Source organism: Hemiscyllium ocellatum, chromosome 11, assembly GCF_020745735.1.
Source record: "Hemiscyllium ocellatum isolate sHemOce1 chromosome 11, sHemOce1.pat.X.cur, whole genome shotgun sequence".
NCBI classification, from domain to species: Eukaryota; Metazoa; Chordata; class Chondrichthyes; order Orectolobiformes; family Hemiscylliidae; genus Hemiscyllium; species Hemiscyllium ocellatum.
Window position 1 is genome coordinate 48287159 of NC_083411.1, and position 25690 is coordinate 48312848.

The window sequence follows — 25690 nt, forward strand, 5'->3', positions numbered from 1 at the left end:
TCTAGCTTCTTAATATGGGCATCATGATAGTCTGACTGGCTGTCACTCAGAGCTGAAGCATCTTTAATACCCGATTCCAGTCGCTGACCAGAGTTGACAGTGAGATGTTACAGTCTGCTCCCAGTATTCTGGTCTGGCGGTGTTTGTGTGTGTGTTTGTGTTGGGGGTAGTGTGGTTATAGTGTGGTCATCAGGAAGGGCTTTTGCCCGAAAAGTCGATTTCGCTGCACTTTGGATGCTGCCTGAACTGCTGTGCTCTTCCAGCACCACTAATCCAGAATCTGGTTTCCAGCATCTGCAGTCATTGTTTTTACCTCGTAATGTGGTTACAGGGAGATGGCTGGAGATAGGGCACAGTGTAGAGGGCTCGCTCCTTCCACCCGCTGTGGTGACCTGGCTAAGTCCCCTGTTTATAATTCACAATTTTAATAAGTGGTAGAGCAGGCCATCCCTGCTGTTTCCCCTGACCTGCAGAGGGGTGTTGCTATGGTAACCTCTGTTAGGCCATCCAGTTGGGGTCTGCATGGAACACTTCAGTGCACGGAATCTTGTTGCCCACCAATTAAACAAAAACATTCTAATCAGATTCAAACCGAACAAGGAGACTTCCTCTGCGTTTGTTTAAAAAATCTCGCTGATTTGAACTGATCTGTTGCTTTTTTACAAACTTTTTGTCAAGTACATCCTTTGAACATCCTGTACTTTCCAATACAGTGAAGTCGGGCTAAATTCTCCGATTTCTCCTGAAAGTGTGACGGCCAGTGAGTTTCACAGTGGCCCACAATCAATTTTCTAACACCGTCTTCTACGTTTCTCCTCACTAATTATAATCCTGAGATGTTGGCTGCATTTCTCATGAAATCGTGTTTCCTGTGCTCCAGGTAAGATCTTCTCCTGGTTTCCTTGTACCACCCACCCCTGCCCCAAAAGCCCAGCTGCCACTACTTCAGACTCTCCCAATCAGCATTGATCTCTCAGACTGCAGGGGCTCGATCTGGAAACGGTCTCAAGGGGAAAGACAAGCTCCTTCCAGGACAGAGATCTGAAGGTGCTGCTGGGCTGTCTGGGGGAGAGGATGGGAATCCTTATCCTTGCTCACCTCCCCCATCCCCCAAAGGGGAACACCATAACAAAGACAACCAACCTTGGCATAAAGAGCAGTGTGGGTCAGTGCTGTGTACAGAGTGAAAAGATTTTCTGCACTCTGCAAGATCAAGTACCACCATCTTCTCTCTGTTACCTCTTACTCAGGATACGGCACATGCCTTTGCCAAGGCTCATGAACTACTTGCATGCATCGTGTTCCACCCAAGGGCTCACAGCATCACATCCTCCCAAACTGCTAACCCTTTCTGCATTTCTAGCTTACTCACTGGGAACACCTGATGACTTCTTGTGACAATGCTGTGGCTTTAGGAAGTGTGTTTTGTCCTGGTTACGACTAAGCAAAGTTTTCAGGCAGAGGTGCCGAATTGGCTCGTGAGAGCCTAGAAAGTAAACAACTTGGGAGGCCTTGTTTTTATTTAAAGTTGGAATAATAGGTGCAGCCTGGATGGGTGTGGCCAGCTCTCACAAATCAGGATTTCTAGTTTTTAGTTTTTTTAGTTTTGAAATTCAGCATCGGTTGCTATTGTGATGTTGAAAAAGTGGAACCTATTTTCCCCATCTCTTGATTATAGCCAAAAGCTAGCAGTTCTCTTCGTAGGTTCTTGGATTACATGTGAGACAAAATCTGTTTTCGAATTTGCCTTTTTGCCAAAAGGAGTGTTTATGGAATACTACTATATTGAAACAATTAATTAGTAATAATTGTTGTATCTATTGTCCTGTTAAGTTTTCCAGTCGAGTTAATTTATTCTAAGTTCTTCTTTCTTTTGTTGTATTTTAACTATAGCATTTGAATACATTACGTTTTGTTTAATAGCAAGTAGTTTGACTAGAAAATAGTTTCTGGAACATGGCACTTTACATCTGTCTTTAAAATAAGAAAAAATTAGGGCCTAGTCTACCTTCTTAAAATATTTTGAGAGGGTCTGGTCCATAACACTCTCCTGCTCATCATCACCTCCTTCCGCTCATGTGTCCCTCTCTGTCATACTGAGTCTCTCCCTTTGTCTCATTGCAAAGAAAAGCTGGCCACACCCTCACAGATTGATCCCTCAACTGACCTACCTGTAATCACTACACTACATCACTTGAACTGACTGTGACCATCCCCATATAGTGTGATTGAATGACTGTGGTGGATCCTCTAACGTTCACACATCACCACTTACTCAAAGCACACGAATTGTATTTGGTGTGTAAGCAGCTGGCAGTCTGAGTGATGATAGCCTCTGACATTCTGTAACCTGGTGCTAAAGTTAATGAGTGTCAATCCGCCATGTCAGCATCGATGTGTGAAGTGCATTGGGTGATGGCAGGATGGGTCTTCACCAAGCTATAATTGTCAGGAACTGGCTCTGACCTTTCTGTTGGGAATTTTCACTGTCTCCGTTTCGTGGTAGAGGAGAGATGTTTTGGAAAAGCGATGTAAGTCGGTCAAATTGGGCTTTTAATGAACTGCAAATGCACTGAAATAAGGTCGTCACCTCTTTGAACTCACCTTTCCAAGCTCAGGGCAAGTCAAGACCTTCTTTTGCAATGATGCAAATCAACACTTTTTTCTTTCTCACCTTATTTTGTCACCACACTTGTCATTACTCTCATGACATCAGGGTGGGAGAATTCAAACAAAATTTGAAAATTAAACCTAAGCCTTTCAAATTCACAACTGTCCCAGAAGATGGCATTCCAAGGTAATGTCTGGGACTGTAATTTTCAAAGTTTCCCAGCACTGGATCAAAATCCCATGGCCATTTGATGTCTAACACAATAATTCAGATGTTTAAAATCTGATTGAAGATTTGTAGCTCGGGTATCCGTTGTTGTGGTTCTGCTCGCCGAGCTGTAAGTTTTTGCTGCAAACGTTTCGTTCCCTGGCTCGGGAACATCATCAGTGCGGTGGGAGCCTCGTGTGAAGCGCTGCTTTGATGTTTCTTCCGGTATTTATATTGGTTTGTTCTTGCCGCTTCCGGGTGTCAGTTTCAGCTGCAGTGATTTGTATGTGGGGTCCAGGTCGATGTGTCTGTTGATGGATGTTCTTGCCGTTTCCGGGTGTCAGTTTCAGCTGTAGTGGTTTGTATATGGTGTCCAGGTCAATGTGTCTATTGATGGAGTTTGGGGATGAATGCCATGCTTCTAGGAATTCTCTGGCTGTTCTCTGTCTGGCTTGTCCTATGACAGTGGTGTTTTCCCAGTCAAATTCATGTTGCTGGTTGTCTGAGTGTATGGCTACTAGAGATAGCTGGTCGTGTCGTTTTGTGGCTAGCTGATGTTCGTGGATGCGGATTGTTAGCTGTCTTCCTGTTTGTCCTATATAGTGTTTTGTGCAGTCCTTGCATGGTATTTTGTAAACTACGTTAGTTTGGCTCATGCTGGGTATTGGGTCCTTTGTTCTAGTGAGTTGTTGTCTGAGCGTGGATGTTGGCTTGTGTGCTGTTATGAGTCCTAAGGGTCGCAGTAGTCTGGCTGTCAGTTCTGATACACTCCTGACGTATGGTAGAGTGGCTAGTCCTTTTGGTTGTGGCATGTCCTCGTTCCGTGGTCTATCTCTTAGGCATCTGGTGATAAAGTTGCGTGGGTATCCGTTTTTGGCGAATACCTTGTATAGATGTTCCTCTTCCTCTTTTCGCAGTTCTGGTGTACTGCAGTGTGTTGTGGCCCTTTTGAATAGTGTCCCTGATGCAGCTTCGTTTGTGTGTGTTGGGGTGGTTACTTTCATAGTTTAAGACTTGGTCTGTGTGTGTTGGTTTCCTGTGTACCCTTGTGGTGAATTCTCCGTTGGGTGTTCTCTCTACTAACACGTCTAGGAATGGGAGTTGGCTATCCTTTTCTTCTTCTCGTGTGAATCGGATTCCTGTGAGTGTGGTATTGATGATTCTGTGTGTTTTTTCTATATCTGTGTTTTTGATGATTACAAAGGTGTCATCAACATATCTGATCCAGAGTTTGGGTTGGATTTGTGATATGGCTGTATGTTCTAATCTTTGCATAACTGCCTCTGCTATGAGTCCCGAGATTGGTGATCCCATGGGTGTTCCGTTGATTTGTTCATATATCTGATTGTTGAATGTAAAGTGTGTGGTGAGGCACAGGTCCAGTAGTTTAAGTATGCCGTCCTTGTTGATAGGTTCGGCCTCCTGTGTTCTGTTATGTATGTTCAGTAGGTTGGCTATTGTTTCTCTGGCTAGGGTTTTGTCAATTGAAGTGAACAGTGCCGTCACGTCGAATGATACCATGGTTTCTTCTTTGTCTATGTGTGTCTTCCTGATGACGTCCAAGAATTCCTGTGTTGATTGTATGGAGTGTTTGGATCCGCTGACTAGGTGTTTCAGTTTTTGTTGTAGTTCTTTGGCCAGTTTGTATGCTGGTGTCCCTGGTAGTGATACTATGGGTCTGAGTGGGATGTCTGGTTTGTGTACTTTGGGTAGTCCATAGAATCTGGGGGTGTTGTTGCTTTCAGGTTTCATTCTTTGCTGGTCCACTTTGGTTATCTGTCCGTTTTTTTGTAGATTCCTTAGTGTGTTGATTATTCTATTGGTGAGTTGTGGTGTGGGGTCGGAATCCTTCATTTGGTAGGTGTTGGTGTCTGCGAGTAGTTGTTGTGCTTTACTGATGTAGTCTGATTTATCTAGGATGACCGTCATTCTGCCTTTATCTGCCGGTAGTATGATTATGTTTTTGTCATTTTTCAGTGCTTTCAGTGCTTCCCTCTCCTTGGTGTTGAGGTTATGTGTTTGTCGTTTTCTTATCATCATGGGTACTACCGTTTGTCTCACTGTTTGTTGTGTCTCTTCTGTCAGTCCATTGTTCCTGAGTGTGCTTTCTAGTGCTGCTAGGAAGTCTGCTGTGTTGGCATCCCTGTGGTTGTATTTGAGTCCCTTGGCCAGTATAGTTCTTTCCATGTCTGTGAGCTGTCTGTGGGAGAGGTTTTTAACCCAGTTGTGTGTTGTAGTGTCCTCCTTTTTGTGTGTTAGTTTGTCCATTTTTTCTCTTAGTGCTGTTTTTTTGCGGAGTGTTGTCCTGTTCTGTCCTATAGTGATAGCCTGTTCTATGGTCCTGGTCCATTCCTGGTTAGTGGTTTTTGAAATTAACGACTTTTGGCGCGCAAAAGTCACAGAATCATCAATGCCACACTCACAGGAATCCGATTCACACGAGAAGAAGAAAAGGATAGCCAACTCCCATTCCTAGACGTGTTAGTAGAGAGAACACCCAACGGAGAATTCACCACAAGGGTACACAGGAAACCAACACACACAGACCAAGTCTTAAACTATGAAAGTAACCACCCCAACACACACAAACGAAGCTGCATCAGGGACACTATTCAAAAGGGCCACAACACACTGCAGTACACCAGAACTGCGAAAAGAGGAAGAGGAACATCTATACAAGGTATTCGCCAAAAACGGATACCCACGCAACTTTATCACCAGATGCCTAAGAGATAGACCACGGAACGAGGACATGCCACAACCAAAAGGACTAGCCACTCTACCATACGTCAGGAGTGTATCAGAACTGACAGCCAGACTACTGCGACCCTTAGGACTCATAACAGCACACAAGCCAACATCCACGCTCAGACAACAACTCACTAGAACAAAGGACCCAATACCCAGCATGAGCCAAACTAACGTAGTTTACAAAATACCATGCAAGGACTGCACAAAACACTATATAGGACAAACAGGAAGACAGCTAACAATCCGCATCCACGAACATCAGCTAGCCACAAAACGACACGACCAGCTATCTCTAGTAGCCATACACTCAGACAACCAGCAACATGAATTTGACTGGGAAAACACCACTGTCATAGGACAAGCCAGACAGAGAACAGCCAGAGAATTCCTAGAAGCATGGCATTCATCCCCAAACTCCATCAATAGACACATTGACCTGGACACCATATACAAACCACTACAGCTGAAACTGACACCCGGAAACGGCAAGAACATCCATCAACAGACACATCGACCTGGACCCCAGATACAAATCACTGCAGCTGAAACTGACACCCGGAAGCGGCAAGAACAAACCAATATAAATACCGGAAGAAACATCAAAGCAGCGCTTCACACGAGGCTCCCACCGCACTGATGATGTTCCCTAGCCAGGGAACGAAACGTTTGCAGCAAAAACTTACAGCTCGGCGAGCAGAACCACAACAATAATTCACATCTCTGAATCATTTATAGAGTCAGGGCAACACGAAAAGAGTATTAAATCCAATTCATCCATGAGGACCAGATAACTTAATTTAGTCCCATTTGCCAGCACTTAGCCATATCCCTCTAAACCCTTCCTGTTCATATACCCATCCAGATGCTTTTTCACTGTTGTAATTATGCCAATGTCCACCACTTCCTCTGACAGCTCATTCCATGCACACACCACCCTTTGTGTGAAAAAGTTGCCACATAGGACTCTTTTAAATCTTTCCCGTTTCATCTTAAACCTCTGCCCTCTAGTTTTGGACTCCCCCACCCCATGGAAAAGTCCTTATCTATTTACCCTCACGATTTTATAAATCTCTGTAAGGTCACCCCTCAGCCTCCAGGGAAAACAGCCAATCTTGTGACAGTGACTCTGTTGTCATTGTGTATCCCTCCTCCACATTCGTGTTTTGCTCCTTGATTTGTTCCATTCTGACTTAATTTGCCTAACACCATTACCCCCTTTGTTATTGTCCAGTCTTCAATCTCAGCACAGACCATCCCATGTTTTTTTCTTTCCACTCTCTACCCTTGCATTTGCTTAAAACCTGGTACATCCCTAAGGCTAGGATTTAATGTGGTGAGTACTAAGTGTGGGCATAGGTGACTTCAAGGGGCATTAACCTACTTAGGCTCTCTTTATCACCCCAGCATGAAAGTTCATTGGATTGAGCATCAATTTGGTACTTAAGGGCTTCTCCTTTGTCCAATCAGGAGCCTGCTCACTGAATCCTTGCCCTGTCCACCACCCACCCAGAGGTAACTGCTCAATCAGAAATTTGTAGGCTCAGGGTTGGAAGCACAAGTGGCACACCATGACCAGCTTCACCAGTGGGTAAGAAAGTGGGTATTTTGGGGACACTATTGGGGATGGGGTGAGTAACCCTCCCTGTCCCAATTAGCCCCAGATTCAGGCAAGTGGAGCTTCCCTGTGAAGAAAACACGCCCTGTTCCCACCAGCTGGGAGAGAGGGTATTCAGCCCAATGAGTGGCTTAGGCCCTTGGAATCAAGGGTTATGGAGATAAGGCAGGAAGTGGATACTGATTAGGAATGATCAGCCATGATCATATTGAATGGAGGTGCTGGCTCGAAAGGCTGAATGGCCTACTCCTGCACCTATTGTCTATTGTCTATTAGCTGGTGATTCAAAAGCTTCACTTGTTGGCGGGCTGAGGATGCCCACCATGGATTTTCCTGCCCGGAGTGGAGGTGGTGAGAAAGGGACTGAGTACACCTCTGGGTGAACTCAACCAAATATTTGCCCTTTCCTCACCATCTCCAGGGAGGGGAAATTGCACCCTGACTTTACCCACTTCTGATGAAGGCATATTGGAGCCTGAGCAGACCATTCAGCCCCTTGAGCCTGTTCCGCCATTCTAGACCATGGACTGATCAATCACCTCAATGGGCGTGTCAGTGACTCACTAACCTGAAAGTTTCTCCACAGATGCTGCCGAACTTGCTGAAAATTTCCTGGTTTTATTCACTAACTACATTTTGATCTCATCCTAGCCAATTTGCTGCAGTTTGGACAGAGCAGAGGTTCTGTGACTCATAGCCTCTGTCTTTGATTCTTTTAACTCACCAAGAATCTTCTGATCCTTTGACATTCTCGAAACAGCTTGCTGGAATTTTTCACCCTGGTTTTGGCAGATTCCTAGAGAATGGGTGTGTCAGTTTTGAGGTGGATACAGAGAAGCAGAGGAAATCCCTTTTACAATGACCTCTCTCTCAGAAAGACAATGCGATGGGGAGAGACTACGAGTGAGAATTTTGCAGGAACCTGACCGAGTCCAGGCTGGGGGTGGGGGATGGTGGATTGAAGGGGTGTGGTGAGGATGGGTGAGAGGTGGATTAAATAATATGGAAAATAATAAGATTCTGACAATGATTGACAAATGTGACCCTTGCTTTGTTTGTGATTGAAGTAATCAAGGTCCAGCCGATGGAGCAGCTGCTAACACAAACCAGCCGAGCAGCCCTTTGAAGGTCACAGTGAAGATTATCAAAGATCCACTCCTGGACTACGGTTTTATGGTCTCAGAAGATTCACCAGTATGTGTGAAGTCTGTCACTGCAGGTAAATACCTGGGAATGGGAGGTTCCAATGTGGGCAGCACGGCAGCACAGCAGTTAGCACTGCTGCCTCACAGCGCCTGAGACACAGGTTCAATTCCCGCGTCAGGCGACTATCTGTGTGGAGTTTGTACATTCTCCCGTGTCTGCGTGGGTTTCCTCCGGGTGCTCCGGTTTCCTCCCACAGTCCATAAATGTGCAGGTTAAGTAAATTGGCCATGCTAAACTGCCTGTAGTGTTAGGTGAAGGGGTAAATGTAGGGGAATGGGTCTGGGTGGGTTGCGCTTCGGCGGGCCGGTGTGGACTTGTTGGGCCGGAGGGCCTGTTTCCACACTGTAAGTAATCTAATCGAACTGAGGGAAGGCCTGAAGTGTTTTCAAGAGGGGCTGAGGGTCTGATAGGGCCAGGGCTTTTAACTGATACAGTCCATCTCAACACCTCCAGCATTAACTCTGAACTCTTCTCAATCTTTGTCAGTTTTGCCATGGTGACAATACTTCAAGTGGAATTTTCTCTTCCCTGAAGATGGTCAGAAGGTGATATAATGGGCTTGGCCCCTCACCCTCTTCCTGCCACCTTGGTAATTAATTAAAATGATCCATAGACGGCCTTCTTGACTTCCACCAAAATGGTCAATTAAGGGCCTTAACCCGTCATCTTCCAAATTATCTGCCCCCTGGTGGACAAAGCTGCCTTGTTTCCAAACTGAGAAACCATGACAACTTGCAAACCAGGTTAAGGAATAGAGCCTGCATTTTATCCAACTAGTGACAATGGAGGCAGGGATGGGGGCAAGGGAATGGCCTCAAATCCGCACCCCTATCCAAGCCTCCAACTCCTCCTGAAACCCCTTCCCCACCCCACAATAAGATCATAAAAGTGGCTTATCATCTCATTGCTGGATTTTTTCCAAAGAGTAAGACACGACCAGTGGACGTTAGGACCCAGAGGTTCTCTCCTCACGTATTTAAAAAAGTTCATAGAGATTTGTAGGTCCTTTACTACTGTCTCTGATCAGCTGAAAATTAGCTACATCTTCAGCCACTCTGTCCTTAATGATAGTCCTAGATATTTGCCAATGCAAGATGTGAGGTTAATTGGGCTATAATTCACCAGGCTTCTGAATTTAATTTAATTTAATTTATTGTCTCGTGTACCGAGGCACAGAGGAAAGCTTTGTCTTGCGAGCAATACAGGCAGATCACTGAGTTCAATAGCATAGATAAGTGAGCAATAGGTAAACAGCAGCAAAAACAAAAATACAGGTACAGGCGAATGTTAAGAGTTTGTGAGTCCATTCAGTATTCTAAGAACAGTAGGGTGGAAACTGTTTCGAAACTGGCTGGTGCGTGTGTTCAGGCTTCTGTACCTCCGCCCCGATGGTAGAGGTTGTAGAAAAACATTGAAGGGTGGGATGGATCTTTGAGAATGCTGGCGGCCTTTCCTTGACAACGGTCCTGGTAGATGGATTCTATAGATAGGAGGTTGGCCTTTATGATTGTCCGGGTCGAGTTCACCATGGTGACGCATCATGGGTATACAGTGAGTATAGTAGGGGGATGAGTGCACAACCCTAGGGGCTCCAGCATTGAGCGTTAGTGAGGATGAAATATTGTCCCCAGTCTTCACTGATTGTGCCCTGTGGGTCAGGAAACTGAGGATCCAGTTGCAAAGAGTGACTCTTAGTCTGAAATAACTAAGTTTAGTAATCAGTCTCGAGAGGATAATAGTGTTGAAAGCTGAACTGTAGTCAATGAGTAGGATTCTCATGTAGCAGTTCTTGGTGTCAAGATGTTCTAGGGCGGAGTGAAGGGCAAGTGATATGGCATCTGACATGGATCTGTTGGTCTGATAGGAAAATTGGAGTGGGTCAAGAGCAGTGGGGAGGCTGGAGTTGATTAATGCCATGACCAGCCTTTCAAAGCATTTCATGACCATTGAAGTTCGGGCCACTGGGCGGTAGTCACTGAGACATGCAGCATGAGCCTTCTTAGACACAGAGATAATGTTGGCCCTCTTGAAACAGGCAGGGACAGTGGCCTGCTGCAGGGAGAGGTTGAAGGTGTCTGAGAAGACCTCTGCCAGTTGATCTGCGCATGCTCTGAGTGCACGGCCTGGTACTCTGTTTGGTACCATCACTTTCCTTGGATTCACACGAAGGAAAACTGATCTGACCTCTGATGCAGTTCTTCTCCCTTTCTCAACTGTTGGAGTGACATGAGTAATTTTTTCAGTCTATGGGACCAGTTCCTCAGCTTTGATAGGTTACAGTCAGGGCATATGCATTGTCTGCACCAATTCTCCTTTAAAACTCTGGCATGGAATCTTCTGCTCTGGGTGATTTGTCACACTTTCATGCCTTTAACTTGTTCATTATTTTCATAGAATCATCATTGAATCCCTACAGTGCAGATAGAGGCTATTCGGCCCATTGAGTCTGCACTAACCGTTTGAACAGCATCTCACCCAATCTCCTTAACTCCACATTTACCACAGTAACCCACCTAGCCTACACACTATGGGGCAATTTAGCACGGCCAATTCACCCAACCTGCACATCTTTGGACTGGCAGGAAACCGGAGCACCTGAAGGAAACCCACATAGATATGGAGGGGGAAGGTAGAAGCTCCACACAGGCAGATTTGCTTTGGTTATTTTGGTGAGCTCCTGTCCTAGGTCCAATATCAATTTCCTTATGATCTCTAGCATGCTGGTCTTCGGGTTCTACGCTGTGATTATTCAACACACACAAGAATCCTTAGTTCCTTGACATGCTCTGTGTTCCCTAGTTCTTTATAAGAAAGTCACAAACAGGTACAATCCACCTCTCTCTCTCTCTCTCCACAATCTGAGAAATGCATCATTCCCTTTTCATTGAGATGAGACAAGCTTCAGGCAGCAAGATGTGCAGTTGTAAAAAAAAGTATGAATAATTATCTTTTTTTTTAACCTTTGCATATGCTAATAGCTTCCCATGTACTTTCAGTTTTTTCTTCTCTTTCTGTGAGGGACAACTAATGCTCCTTTCAAAAATATGCTGACTTCATTTTGCTTCTTAGGTGGTCCTGGAGAGGGAAAGCTGTTCCCAGGTGACCAGATTTTACAAATTAACGACATGTCTCTGGATACAATTTCCCAGGAACATATCGATAACATTATTAGGTGAGGACCCTTTTAGCGCATTCACTGAATGTAAAGTTTTAATAGTTACCACCTGCTAATCATTAATGGCCAGAGTCGTAGGTAGACAGGATAGTGAAGAAGATGTTATGGTTTCCTTTATTGTTCAATGCATTGAGCATAGGAGTTGGGATGTCATGTTGTGGATGTACAGGACATTGGTTAAGCCACTTTTGGAATATTACGTGCAATTCTGGTCTCCTTCCTATCGGAAGGATGTTGTGAAACTTGAAAGGTTTCAGAAAAGATTTATAAGGATGTTGCCAGGGTTGGAGGATTTGAGCAATGGGGAGAGGTTGAACAGGCTGGGGCTGTTTTCTCTGGAACTTCAGAGGCTGAGGGGTGACCTTATAGATGTTTATAAAATCATGAGAGGCCTGGTTGGGGTAAATAGCCAATGACTTTTCCCTGAGTGGGGGAGTCCAGAACCAGAGGGCATAGGTTTGGGGTGAGAGGGGAAAGATATAACAGGGTCCTAAGGGGCTTTTCACGCAGAGGGTGCTGCATGTATGGAATGAGCTGCCAGAGGAAGTAGTGGAGACTGGTACAATTGCAACATTTAAAAGACATCTGAATAGGAAGGGTTGAGAGAGATGTGGGCCAAATGCTGGCAAATGGGACTAGATTAATTTAGGATATCTGTTCGGCATGGATACGTTGGACTGAAGGGTCTGTTTCTGTGCTGTACATCTCTGTACATCTGTACATCTGACCTTATTTGAGGGCTGTCTTTAAGTCCTTTAATAGGTGAACTTGCTATGAAGTTTGAGTTGTGAAGTTTTGTGACCTTCAAAGTGCTATATAAATGCAAGTTGTTGGTGGCAAACTCAGAAAATAAAACAAAGCTAAAGTGTAGAAAATTGTTTGCAGTTCTAAAGGGAGATCACCAACAAGACTTAATTGAGTGTCATATGTCTCCTTAGTTCTACAGCAGCTCACCCAGACATCTTGCACAATATAAACCATTACATATATTGAATTACACAAACAGTTGAGTTCTTAGTTACTCACAGAGACGAATATTCTGCTGCACTCACAGTCGACATTTCAATCGAAAATTCCATTACACAGACAGTTGAGTAAGTTTTCACACACAAGTTTGAATATTCCATTACACACCCGGCCAGTTCTCTATTACATGCAAACATAATTGAATACCCCATTTTAAACACATTTGAAAATTCAAATACAAAGACAAACTTGTATGCACAATTGAATGCTTAGATATGCGTTAAGAGTGTGATGCTGGAAAAGCACAGCAGGTCAAGCAGCATTCGAGGAGCAGGAGAATCGACATTTCAGGCAAAAGCCCTTCAACAGAAACCCTTTATTCCTGATGAAGGGCTTTTTCCCGAAACGTCAACTCCCCTGCTCCTTGGATGCTGCCTGACCTGCTGTGCTTTTCCAGCACCACAGTCTCGACTCTGATCTCCAGCATCTGCAGTCCTCACTTTCTCCTTCTTTGATATGTGCACTGCCAGGTTATACATACAGTCAAAAACTTGGATATACATATAGTCAAATACTCCATATACACACAATCAAGAACTCCATTCCAAGTACTATTGAATGCTCCATAGTGTACCCTACACAAACAACTAGTACCCCATTACACATACAGCCAATTTCTCCATAAATACAGACAGTTGAACACTCTATTATCCACACAGTTGAGTTCTTGCTTGCTTACCTAAGATGAATTCTCCATTGTATCCATAGTCCCACTATTTATATTTCAGTGTATTCTATCAGAAATGTAGTTAAAGAAAGCATTTTAAGTTAAAGATTGTTCATAAATGATAAACCAAAGCAAGGTGTATGTAGTGTGTGCACTTGTCAAACCCAGAGCCTCTTTTGTTGGAATATATTTCTCCTGTCCAATGCTTGTAGCTCTAGGATTCAGTGCTAAGGTGGTGATCATTACAAAAGAATCTCTCAGTAACTTTACTGAATTTGATTTGCTTCCTGTTAAACGTGTTATCAAGGGTCTTGGGCTTAAACAGTGTTGTCTGGCTGGATCTTAAGAACTGTTTAGCAGAATATATAGAATGGAGTTCTCACCTGTGTAGAAAACCTCACTGCAATCCCAATTTAAATACATGCCAAACATTGGAGGCAGGGTTTGTAAGAACCAAATATGTTAAACTAAGTATGGTCTGAGTTATGACTTGTACTCTTTTGGATGTATTTCAATCTCCAATGTGTTCATGATCACATCCAGAATGTGTAAGGCTGACGTCTTCATTAGACTTCACTCTGCTTTAATCTGGGCTGTGGGAGACTGCTTATAGGAAGGCATCTTTACCCTTTGTATCTGAACTCTGGACTTACACTGGAGCTTTAGTGCGATTGTTTACCAGAAATGTTTCTGATGCTGATGTCTTTGTGTAAACATTGGTTACCATGAGGGACTCTCCTTCTCAACCTTTCCCCTTGTCTGAGGTTCAAGTTAAACCACTACCATTACAGAAAGCCCTAATAGAGCTAGAGAGTCATGGAGATGTACAGCACAGAAACAGACTCTCCAACTCATCCATGCTGATCAGATATCCTAACCTAATCTAGTACCATTTGCCAGCGCTTAGCCCTATATCTCTCTAAACCCTTCCTATTCATATACCTATCCAGATGCCTTTTAAATGTTGTAATTGTACCAGCCTCCACCACTTCTTCTGACAGCTCGTTCCATACATTCACCACCCTCTGCGTGAACACGTTGCTTCTTCAATCCCTTTTATATCTTTCCCCTCTCACTCTAAATTTATGCCATCTAGTTCTGAACCCCCCCCCAACAATAGAAAGACTGCATTGTGAATCTTTTTATTTCTTTATTTCTTATTTTCCTAACATATACTGTGTATATCTGTCATGTTCTGTAACTTATTTCTTTATTTTCTCTAATTTTATACCTGAGATTTATACCTAGGTATTTTGTACTTAAGGTGCCACTGTGTGTTGGTGACATTGTACACTTTTCACTGCACTCCAGTACTTTTGTAACTTGAGCACACGTGACACTGAACCTAATTCTAATTCACCAGTCACCTCTCTTTCTCAAATGAGAGAGCAGTCCCATGGGGCTTGTAAGATCATGGCAATTTTATTTTTAACATCGAACTACAATCTGAGTGAGATAGACGGACAAGATCAGATTGGGATGTCTGGTCAGTGAGGACAAGTTGGACAAAAGGGTCTGGTTCCACGCTGTACAACTCTTATGAGTCTTATGTGTTGCTGTTAAGTTCAAGCCTGTGATCCCGGAAAATAATATTCTGTGCCAGGAGCTTAATTTTGCAGGTTTTAGTCAAGTGCCCTTTTTTTCTGCATTGGACACATATTGCTTTAATATTTGTCAAATTGTTTATTGCAGGGAATGTGGTAACACTGTTACAGTGACTGTCCTGCGAAATACCCCTGTAAGTACAATCTTTCGACTTTTAAAAGCAGAGCTTTCCAATGCTACTCATGGTCATCAGTTCGATTCCAGCCTCGGGCGACTGTCTGTGTGAAGTTTCCATATTAACTTATTAAATTGCCCCTAGTGTTCAGGGATGTGTGGGTTAAGTGCATTAGTCAGGGGAAATGTAGAGTTATATGGTAGGGGAATGGGTCTGGGTGGGATACTCTTCAGAGGGTCGGTATGGACCTGTTGGGCCAAATGACCTGTTTCTACACTGTCGGGATTCTATGGGTTTATTCACAACTCGGTTGCAGTCCAGGAGAGATTCACTCGACGTGATTCAGATTCATTCCCAAATACTTTAGTCTGGCATTTGCAATGGCAGTTTGAATGACATGCCTTAGATGGAGAGGCTAGACAGGATGGGCTTGTATCCCGTGGAGTTTTGAAGACTTATTAGTGAAATAACTAACAGATATAACAAATCTATAGATGGGATGGATGCTGACATTTACAGTGAGCACTTGATCTTGGACACGGGAACAGGAGCAGGCTATTTGGCCTGTTCCTTCAGTCAGCTGTACCTCATCTCTGAGTATTCCAATAAAAATCTATCAAACTTCAATTGACCCTGTTTCCTTAGCATTAAGAGAACTAGATGTCTTGAAGTAAGCTTGCAGAAAGCCACCTGACTCTGAACAGGATGGTGCTTTATGTTCAATTAACATTTGATGGGGCTTGATGAGACTGTACACTGCTCAAATTTTGACACAAATTCAACCAGCTCACGTCAGAAGGGTTTGATTCATGCTTCAGTGGCCATTTGTCTTGTGTGATGTGTTATCAAGCTACATAATCAAAGAAGTTTCCAGGCTTCATGCAGGATACAAACGAAGATTTGATCATTAATCTCAGCATATCCTAAAGTGGAGCAGCACCCATCAACTAGACCTCCAGCTCTCTCTATCTAGTTAGAAGTACATGCTATTACGGGGATATTGGATGAGCTTCAGTGCAAGACTGAGGCAAGCACTAGACTTTTAGAGTTGAATTATTAAACCGAGATGCCATGTCCTCTTTCAGATGGATACAAAAGGTCACATGGCACAATTTGAATGGTTTATTGCAAAGGGAATTAACTGCAAGAGGAGGGAGATTATACATTAATTTTACAGGGCTTCGGGGAGACCACATCTGGAGTACTGTATACAGTTTTGGTCACTGTACTTATGGAAGGATGTTAACGCATCAGAAGCAGTTCAGAGAAGGAATACCTGGAATAAGTGGATTGCCTTAGATGGAGAGGCTAGATAGGATGGGCTTGTATCCCGTGGAGTTTTGAAGAGTTATAAGTGAATTAACTAAAACATCTAAGATCTCAAGGGGTCTTGAACGGGTGAATGCTGAAAGAATTCAGGTTTCCTCTGTGAGAGAATCTGAGAACTGGAGATCATTATTTTAAAATGGGGGGGCACCCATTTAAAACAAAGATGAGAAAACCCTTTTTCTCTCAAAGGGTTGTGGGCCTTTAGAATTCCCTTCCTCACGAGGTAGTGGATGCAGAGTATTTAAATATTTTTTAAGGCAGAGATAGACAGATTCCTGATGACTGAGGAGTTGAAAGATTATCAGGGAGATACAGGAATGTAGAGTTGAGGTTAAAATCAAGAGGAGGCATGATGGCTCAGTGGTTAGCAGTGCTGCCTCACAGGGCCAGGAACCTGGGTTCGAATCCAGTCTTGGGTGACCATGTGGAGTTTGCACAATCTCCCTGTGTCTGTGTGGGTTTCCTCCTGGTGCTCTGGTTTACTCCCACAGTCCAAAGATGTGTAGGTCAGGTGAATTGGTAGTGCTAAATTACCCATTGTATTCAGGGATGTGTAGGTTAGGTGAATTGGTAGTGCTAAATTGCCCATTGTATTCAGGGGTGTGTAGGTTAGGTGAATTAGTCAGGGATTACTGTTGGAGAGTGGGTCTGGGTGAGTTACACTTTGGAGGGTTGGTGGGTGGACTTGTTGGGCTGAAGGGCCTGGATCCTACAATAAAATCAGAACAGCCGTGATTTTATTGAAGAGCGAAGTAGGCTCATAGGCCTACTCTCTTGATCCTTGTTTGTATGTTCGTATTTTAGGTTACAATCAAACTTTTGGAACTCAGAACATCAGTGCAGGGCTTTCCCAATTGCCACACATTGTCAACACAAAACGCCAAAGCTGTTGTTTAAGTGCCATGGTTTCTGTTTGTATACAGGGGCCCAAGTCATCATTTATTACTGAAGAAAAGCGAGCCAGATTGAAAAGCAACCCAGTCAAAGTACACTTTGCTGAGGAAGTGATCGTCAATGGCCAAATACAGGTTTGTGCCTTCCACAGGCATTTAGCCCACTGACTAGTTCAGCCAGATTATAATTAATCTGATTTGCTCCCAGTATGTTCTGGACTGGGTAACTTGTATTTTTCTATATAACACTAGGTGCCTTATTGGTTTTATGCTTCCTGAGGGCCTGAATAATGTTGATTGTGGCGAGCGTTGGTGAAACTTGAGTCCCATACTAGTATTTTAGAATTAAACAAAGCTAATTACATAGGGAAATCGACAGATTTGGCCCAGTGGGCCATGCGGAAAGACTAAAATGTAGGACTATTGATGAACATTAAAGGAGATATTTAATTCCTCCAACTAAAATATATTTAGAAAGGAAGAAAAGAATATAAGAGGGATAAATGCATCCATAGCTAACTAAGGAAGTTAAAGATAACATAAGGGCAAAAACTAAGGCATGCCATATTGCAAAGAGCAGTGGCAGGCTGGAGGATTGGGAAACTTTTAAAGACCAGCAAAGGGTGATTCAAAAGTAATAAAAAGAATGAAGGTTAATTATGAAAGAAAACTAGCTCAAAATATAAAAACAGACAGCAAATAATTTTATCAGTATATAAAAAGGAGAGTAGCTAAGATGAATGTTGGCCCTTTCGAGGTCGAGGAATTAATAGTGGGGAGCACAGAAATGGCAGAGACTCTAAATCAATATTTTACCTCAGTTTGCACAGTGGAAGACACTGAAACCATCCCAATTGTAACAGGTAATGCAGAGATTATAGAAAAGGTAGAATTTGTAGCAATCACCATCAATAGGGAGAAAATTCTGAGCAAAGTATTGGGATTAAAGGCAGACAAGTCCCCAGGATCTGATGACCTATACCCTATAGTCTTAAAGGAAGTGACAGCGAGGATAGTGGATACATTAATTATAGTATTCCAAAATGTCCTGGAATCTGGAAAGGTTCTAGTGGTTGGAAAATTGCTAATGGAAGACAATAGTTCAAAACGGGAGGGAAATAGAAAGTAGGAAACCACAGAATGGTTAGTTTATTGTCTGTCATTGGGAAATTGTTTGAATTCAATATTAAGTGGTATTACATTTGTAAAGTAAAAACAAACCACCACAGTCAGTGTGGTTTGATGAAGAATAATTCATTTTCTTTGTGAAGATTAATTCATTTAATTTGCTAGAACTCTTTGAAGATGTAACAAGTGAAGTGGGTAATGGAGGTCCTGTAGATGTAGTATATCTGGACTTCTGGAAAGCATTTGATAAGGTGCCACACATAACTGGTCTGTGGTTTCCTACTTCTGCCTCCCTCCAGATAATGTGGAACTGGAAGGAACCTGTGTGTCTTCCACATCAGGTTATTAAAAACAGTTTGTGCTCCAGACATGTGTGGACTTTGGATCCCCTGATACTTCATACCATGGTGCCAACTCTCAGTTATGCCACTACTTTTTTGGATGCCCAGAACAAAATTTAGTGCCCTCCAACTAGCCACGTTTTGAGGCCTTCTTTCACTAATCTGAAGTAACTGTATGTCCTTCATTAGATCTACCAACTCTACTTCGGGCAGCACAGTGGCTCAATGGTTAGCACTGCTGCCTCACAGCACCAAAGTCCCAGGTTTGATTCCAGCCTTGGTCGATTGTCTGTGTGGAGCTTGCATGTTCTCCCCGTGTCTGTGTGGGTTTCCTCTGGGTGCTCCGGTTTCCTCCCACAGTCACAAAGGTGTATTGGCCGTGCTAAATTGCCCATAGTGTTAGGTGCATTAGTCAGAGAGGGATGGGTCTGGGTGAGTTACTCGTTGGAGGGTCGTTGTGGACCGGTTGGGCCGAAAGGCCTGTTTCCACACTGTAGGGAATCTAATCTAAACCTAACACAAGGCCCTTAATAAGGCTGGAAATCTGAAACTTTAGGCATAAGAAGCACACTACCTTAACCCCACCCTGGATTCCTGATCTTCAGTGTAGTCCCTGCAAACCAGTTGCTTTGTTTGGCTTGGTCTCCGGACAAAACATAGAAAACTCCTATGGCTGTGATGGGGTATTTTTTGGTTGTTTAATCCCAAAGGATTGGCTGAGCTTTTCTGTGGATGTGTGTGTGTGAATGAACTTTGGAACAAAATGACAGCAAGAAGTTCATGAATACCTGGAGAGATTGGATCTGAAACTTCAGGAGGGATATTGGAGGCAAACTGTACATATCACTAAGCACAAACACAAAAACAGGTACACAGACACACACAGACACACAGACACACACACACACACACACACATGCACAAACGCAGACGCATACAGACACAGATACAGACACACACACACACACACAAGCACAGATACCGACACCCACACAGGCACACATATACAGACACATACAAACACACAGGCAAACACACACAAATGCATACACACACACAAACATACACAGAAACATATATATGCATGCACACACACATGCATACGCACAAATACATCCACACCTATATATTTTATATATGCGTACACACAATCTCTCTCTGCTGCCCCTCATTTTAGTATTTGTAACAAAGATAATGAGGAGTCTATTATGTTATTTTGCTTATCTGTTTTCATAAATAATCCTAGAATTTTGCGTTTTATCATTCCCACAGGGTAACTCGCTACTCTTAATGCCCGGTATTCTCAAGGTGTATTTGGAAAATGGACAGACCAAAGCCTTTCAATTTGAGAAAAATACAACAGTGAAGGTAATGACGGCTATAGGTGTTCTTTGTTCCTTGCTGTGAATTTTCCTGTTTGTTGATTTTGCTCAGCTTTGAATGTACTATTAATTTTAACTGTCTACTGGGGGTGGGGTAGGAGGGAGGGAGGAGGTGTTGGGGATAGGTTTGGTGGAGAGGGCAGTAAATGAGTGAAAACTTTTAATTCAGTTGTCAATGGATTAAAGTAGCATTAGTGACAAAGATATAGGAGAGAGATGATGGTGCTTTTTTTCTTTATTTCACTATTTTTGTACTTAAAGTTTGTAACTAGGTAGAACTTTTATAGAATCCCTACAGTGTGGAAACAGGCCCTTTGACCCAACAAGTCCACACTGACCCTCCGAAGAGTATCCCATCCAGACCTATTCCCCTACACTATTACTTTACATTTCCCCTGACTAATCTACACATCACTGAACACTGTGGGCAATTTAGCATGGACAATTTACCTAACCTGCACATCTTTGGATTGTGAGAGGAAACCAGAGCACCCGGAGGAAATCCATGTCAACACAGGGAGAAGATGCAAACCCCACACAGACAGTTGCCTGAGGCTGGAATCGAACCCAGTCCCTGGCGCTGTGAGGCAGCAGTGCTAACCACTGAGTCACCGTGCTGCACCTAACTTTGTACTTAACGTGGTGCTGTGTGTGGCGGCATCGTGACTTGTCACCATACTCCTGTACTTTTATACTTGAGTACACGTGACAATAAAACCTAAAATCTAACTCTGATTTAAAAACCAATTCTAGACCATTCATTCCTGTTTACAAATGTTACTTTCCATTGTCACAATTTTTGTTTATGCTTTATGAACACTAAATGTTGTAAATCAACATTTCCATTCAAGTGCCATAATGTTTTTACAAGCTGCAGCCACTCAGTGATTTCCCTCAATATGATGTGTAGTAAAGACTCAGGTTTGTTATCTAACCATGGAAGCTGCTCTGGGCAATCTAGTATTCATTAATATAAATAATAGTGAGATTGAATTGGATTTATCATTCTGATAAATGTTAGATTCAGCACCTTACCTTTAAACAGAGGTCTCCTCTGGGAGCACTGGTGAGACATAAACATCCAATAAATGACTGGTTCCAAATTCAAGGAACAGGCTGATTGACTGAAATGGGTTAGATTGTCTTGTCATACAGTCATGGAGTCATGCAGCACGGAAAGAGACCCTTCGGTCCAACATAACCATGCTGACCAGATATCCCAATCTGATCTAGTCCCATTTGCCAACATTTGGCCCATACCCCTCTAATCTCTTCCTATTCATCTACCCATTCACATGCCTTTTAAATGTTGCAATTGTACCAGCCTGCAACACGTCCTCTGGCAGCTCATTCCATACATGCACCAGCCTCTGTGTGAAAAAGTTGCCTGTCAGGTCTCTGTCAAATCTTTTCCCCTTCACTTTAAACCTATGCCCTCTAATTTTGGATTCCCCTATCCTGGGAAAATGACCTTGACCAGTCATCCTATCCGTGCCCCTCCTGATTTCTATAAATCTCTATTAGGTCACCCCTCAGCCTCCGACACTCCAGGGAAAACAGCCCCAGCCTGTTCAGCCTCTCCATATAGCTCAAACCCTCCAACTCTGGCAACATCCTTTTTAACATTTTCTGAACTCTTTCAAGCTTAAGAATGTAATTCTTATAGCAAGGTGACCAGAATTGAATGTAGTATTTTATAAGTTGCTTCACTGCCTTCTTCACCACCCTGTCTACCTGCAACTCCACTTTCAAGGAACTATGCACTTGCACTCCTAAGTATCTTTGTTCAGTAGCACTCCCCAGGACCTTACCATTAAGTGTATAAGTCCTGCCCTGATTTGCCCTATCAAAATGCAGCACCTCACATTTATCTAAATTAAACTCCATCTGCCATTCCTCGGCCTATTGACCCATCTGATCAAGATCCTATTGTATTCTGAGATAACCTTCTTCACTATTACTACATCACCAATTTTTGTTTCATTAACATCCTGTTTTGCCCAGTGAAACCTTGTCATTTAATCTCTCCTGCCTTCCATCACAGACCTTTCCTTTTTCTCTTTCACCACTCACTGCTCTCTGTCTGCAATATTCATTTTGAACCTGTTACATCTCCAACTCTCTCTAATTCTGAAATACGCACTTCATTAATGCTGAAACTTTAATTTTGTTTCTCTCTCCATAGATACAGTCTGACCAGTTTATTATTTCCAGCTTTTTCTATTTTTTATTTCAGAGTCTCAGTATTCTGATCTGCCCCTTATATTAACATGATTTTTATTAACAACATCAATGACAACAATCTGCATTTAGAGAGTGTATTTACTCAGGTGTTTCACAGGACATTTATGAAACCAAAATTGACACAAATCATATAAAGAGATACTAGGATAAATGATAAAACTCTTCGTGAAAGTGATGTGTCTTAAAGGAGGTGAAAGGAATGGAAAGGCAGGGAAATGCTGAACTTGGCTATCAGCGATGGAATGTTTAAAGTCAGGGAGTTGAATGAGGCCAGAATTTGAAGAATGTAGATGTCTTGGAGGATGGTAGTAGTGGAGGACACACAGAAATAAGGATGGTCAAGAAAATGGAGGGTTTTGAAATGAAGGATAATGGTCAAGTCAATGTACACCAAAGAGACAGAGTTCAGGTGAACAGGAACCTGTAAGTTACATGTAGACAACAGATTTTTGGCTAAGCTATCATCTATGAAGGGTGGGGGATGGGACACTGGGCAGGAATTCGGACCTCCATATAATTAAGTTGCAGTAGAGTGTTTCAGCAATAGATGAGTCGAGGATGGAGTCAGGCAATAGTATTGAGGTGGGATATAGGCAGTCTTAGTGATGATGTGGATTTGTGGTAGGATCTCTGGTCAAATGTGGTTCCCAGGTTGCAAAGTCTGGTTCAGCCTCAGCTAGTTGAGAGCGAGGTGGAATTGGTAACTAGAGAACACAGCAGGACTTGAAGATAATAGCTTTAGTCTTTCTGGTATTCAGTTTGAAGAAATCTTCTCTCATCAGTACTGAATGTGAATCCAAAGTCTGACAGTCTGGAGACATTGGCGGTTGGAATGGAAACATAGTTCAAAAATTTCTTTAAGAATTTAATTTGGTTATGAACTGAAAGAGCAAGATTGATTATACTGTAGCCATCTGGTCATCTGTGAAATGAGCAAACTTTGAGATACAATATTGACCACGTTTCAGAAGTAGCTCTTTAGCATTAAGCACTTTGGAACATCTTTTGGTGATAAAAATGTGTTGTCCTAATGCTGTCGATTTCTTTAATGCACATGAACAGTATACAAAAGCAACCAAATCTGCAGAATAGCAAACAAAACATAGAACAAAAATTATTGATGTAAGCTTGTCGGTCAACACTTGATTTTTAATCTGATTTTCAAGGTAATATCCAAAGTCTTGTATTCACTGCGTAATGGATGAAAGCATTTATCCACTAAAGGCCAAATTCTGCAGTGAGGATTGTCAAGATTCATGGATGATAACTGAAATAAGTCAACTCCGAAAATGCTTTTCCATTTTTGCAAATCAATGTATCCAGCAATTAAAAAAGCTTTCAAAAGTTTTTAGGCATTGACAGAACAGGACAGACAATAGATGTTGGAAAGGGAAGCAAGAACGACTGCTAATTACAATGGGCTCTGTTCCTGCCAATGGCAGAGGTACTGGGAGATATGGTAACCCCCTCGACCTTTATGTCTGGTCACCAATTAGTTCTAGTCAAGAAAGTCCATGGGCAACCTATTCAATCTGCTAAGGTCTTAAGTAATCAATTATTGGCCACTGATGAGCATCAAATGACCACCTTCGATGTCTCTCTCTTTACATTCCTGCTGGTGTTGGTTTCCCTGGAAAACCAGGGCGACCTCGCTGCCGGATTGGGAGGGGGGATCTCCAGTTACCCCAAATGGCATCTACCTCTAAACTCCCTGACCATCCCCCATTGCCTTCCCACACTGTGACAAGAAGATAAAGAAGACTTGTGTTATTACAGCTGGATCTGATGATGAGTAGGCCTTGCCTGACTTCAGGACTCAAAGGCTGCTAGCCTCTGATTGGCAGGCAGTTTCTGACAACCCAGGATACTAGCATTGAGCCCAATGAAGGGCCAGGAAACTCGCCCAGGCATACCAAGTCAGCTCTGACTGTCTTCTCAGCCAAGGGCAGGGGTACATTACTCACCACCGAAAGCCAGTGTGAGAAAAAAGAGGAACTTCATGCCCTCTGAGTCAATATATTAGGCACCAGGATTGTGAATGGTGCATAGGTTTGGACAATTTATAGAGCAAGAGATGTAGTGAGTGGATGGAGGAGGGGGTTTGGACAGCGGGTGGAGAAGGGGTTTGGGAGGGTGGGTGAAGAAGGGGGTTGGGAGGGTGGGTGAAGAAGGGGGTTGGGAGGGTGGGTGATGAATGGGTTTGAGAGAGAGTGGACAAGGGGTTTGGGACAGTAGGTGGAGAAGAGCGCTGGGAGAGTGGGTGGAGAAGGGGTTTGGGAGAGTGGGTGGAAAAGGAGGCTGGGAGAGTGGGTGAAGAAGGGGGTTGGGAGAGTGGGTGGAGAAGGGAACTGGGAGAGTGGGTGGAGAAGGGTGCTGGGAGAGTGGGTGAAGAAGGGGGTTGGGAGAGTGGGTGGAAAAGGAGCTGGGAGAGTGGGTGAAGAAGGGGGTTGGGAGAGTGGGTGGAGAAGGGAACTGGGAGAGTGGGTGGAGAAGGGTGCTGGGAGAGTGGGTGAAGAAGGGGGTTGGGAGAGTGGGTGGAGAAGGGTGCTGGGAGAGTGGGTGGAGCAGGTGGTTGAGAGGGTGGGTGAAGAAGGGGGTTGGGTGAGTGGGTGGAAAAGGGGGCTGGGAGAATGGGTGGGGAAGGGAGTAGGGAGAGTGGGTGGGGAAGGTGGGTTGGGAGAGTGGGTGAAGATGGGGATTGGGAGAGTGGATGTGAAAGGGGGTTGGAACAGTGGAGAATGGCATTGGGAGAGTGGGTGGAGATGGGGGTTGGGATGGTGGATGGGGAAGGGGGTTGGGAGAGTGGGTGGAGCAGAAGGTTGGGAGAGTGGGTGGAGAAGAGGACTGGGAGGGTGGGTGGAGAAGGAGCTTTGGGAGAGTGGGAGGAGAAGGGGGTTGGGAGGGTGGGTGAAGATGGGGACTGGGACAGTGGATGGGGAGGGAGGGGTTTGGGAGACTGGGTGTGAAAGGGAGTTGGAACAGTGGAGAAGGGCATTGGGAGAGTGGGTGGAGAAGAAGGTTGTGAGAGTGGGTGGAGAAGGGGACTGGGAGAGTGGGTGGAGAAGAGCATTGGGAGAGTGGGACGAGAAGGGGGTTGGGAGAGTGGATGGGGAAGTATGCTAGGAGAGTGGGTGGAGAAGGGGGCTGGGAGAGTGGGTGGAGAAGAAGGCTGGGAGAGTGGGTGAAGATGGGGGCTAGGAGAGTGGGTGGAGCAGGGGGCTGGGAGAGTGGGTATAGAAGGGGCTTGGGAGAGTGGGTGGAGAAGGGGGCTGGGAGAATGTGTGGTGAAGGGGGCTGGGAGAGTTGTTGGAAAAGGGCATTGGAAGAGTGGGAGGAGAAGGAGGTTGGGAGAGTGGATGGGGGAGTGCGCTGGGAGAGTGGGTGAAGATGGGGGT

The 25690-nt window shown here is 43.9% G+C and overlaps 1 protein-coding gene across 1 annotated transcript in view; it reads left to right on the forward strand.

The window, feature by feature from the left end:
- The window catches only part of LOC132820332 (sodium- and chloride-dependent neutral and basic amino acid transporter B(0+)-like), a 197321-nt gene that overhangs the window by 12405 nt on the left and 159226 nt on the right, over positions 1 to 25690 (forward strand). Inside the window, exons 2-4 of the mRNA XM_060832354.1 lie at positions 8252 to 8378; positions 17231 to 17335; positions 19942 to 20037. Coding sequence (XP_060688337.1) covers positions 8252 to 8378; positions 17231 to 17335; positions 19942 to 20037 — 328 coding nt within the window. The remainder of the gene's footprint in view (positions 1 to 8251; positions 8379 to 17230; positions 17336 to 19941; positions 20038 to 25690) is intronic.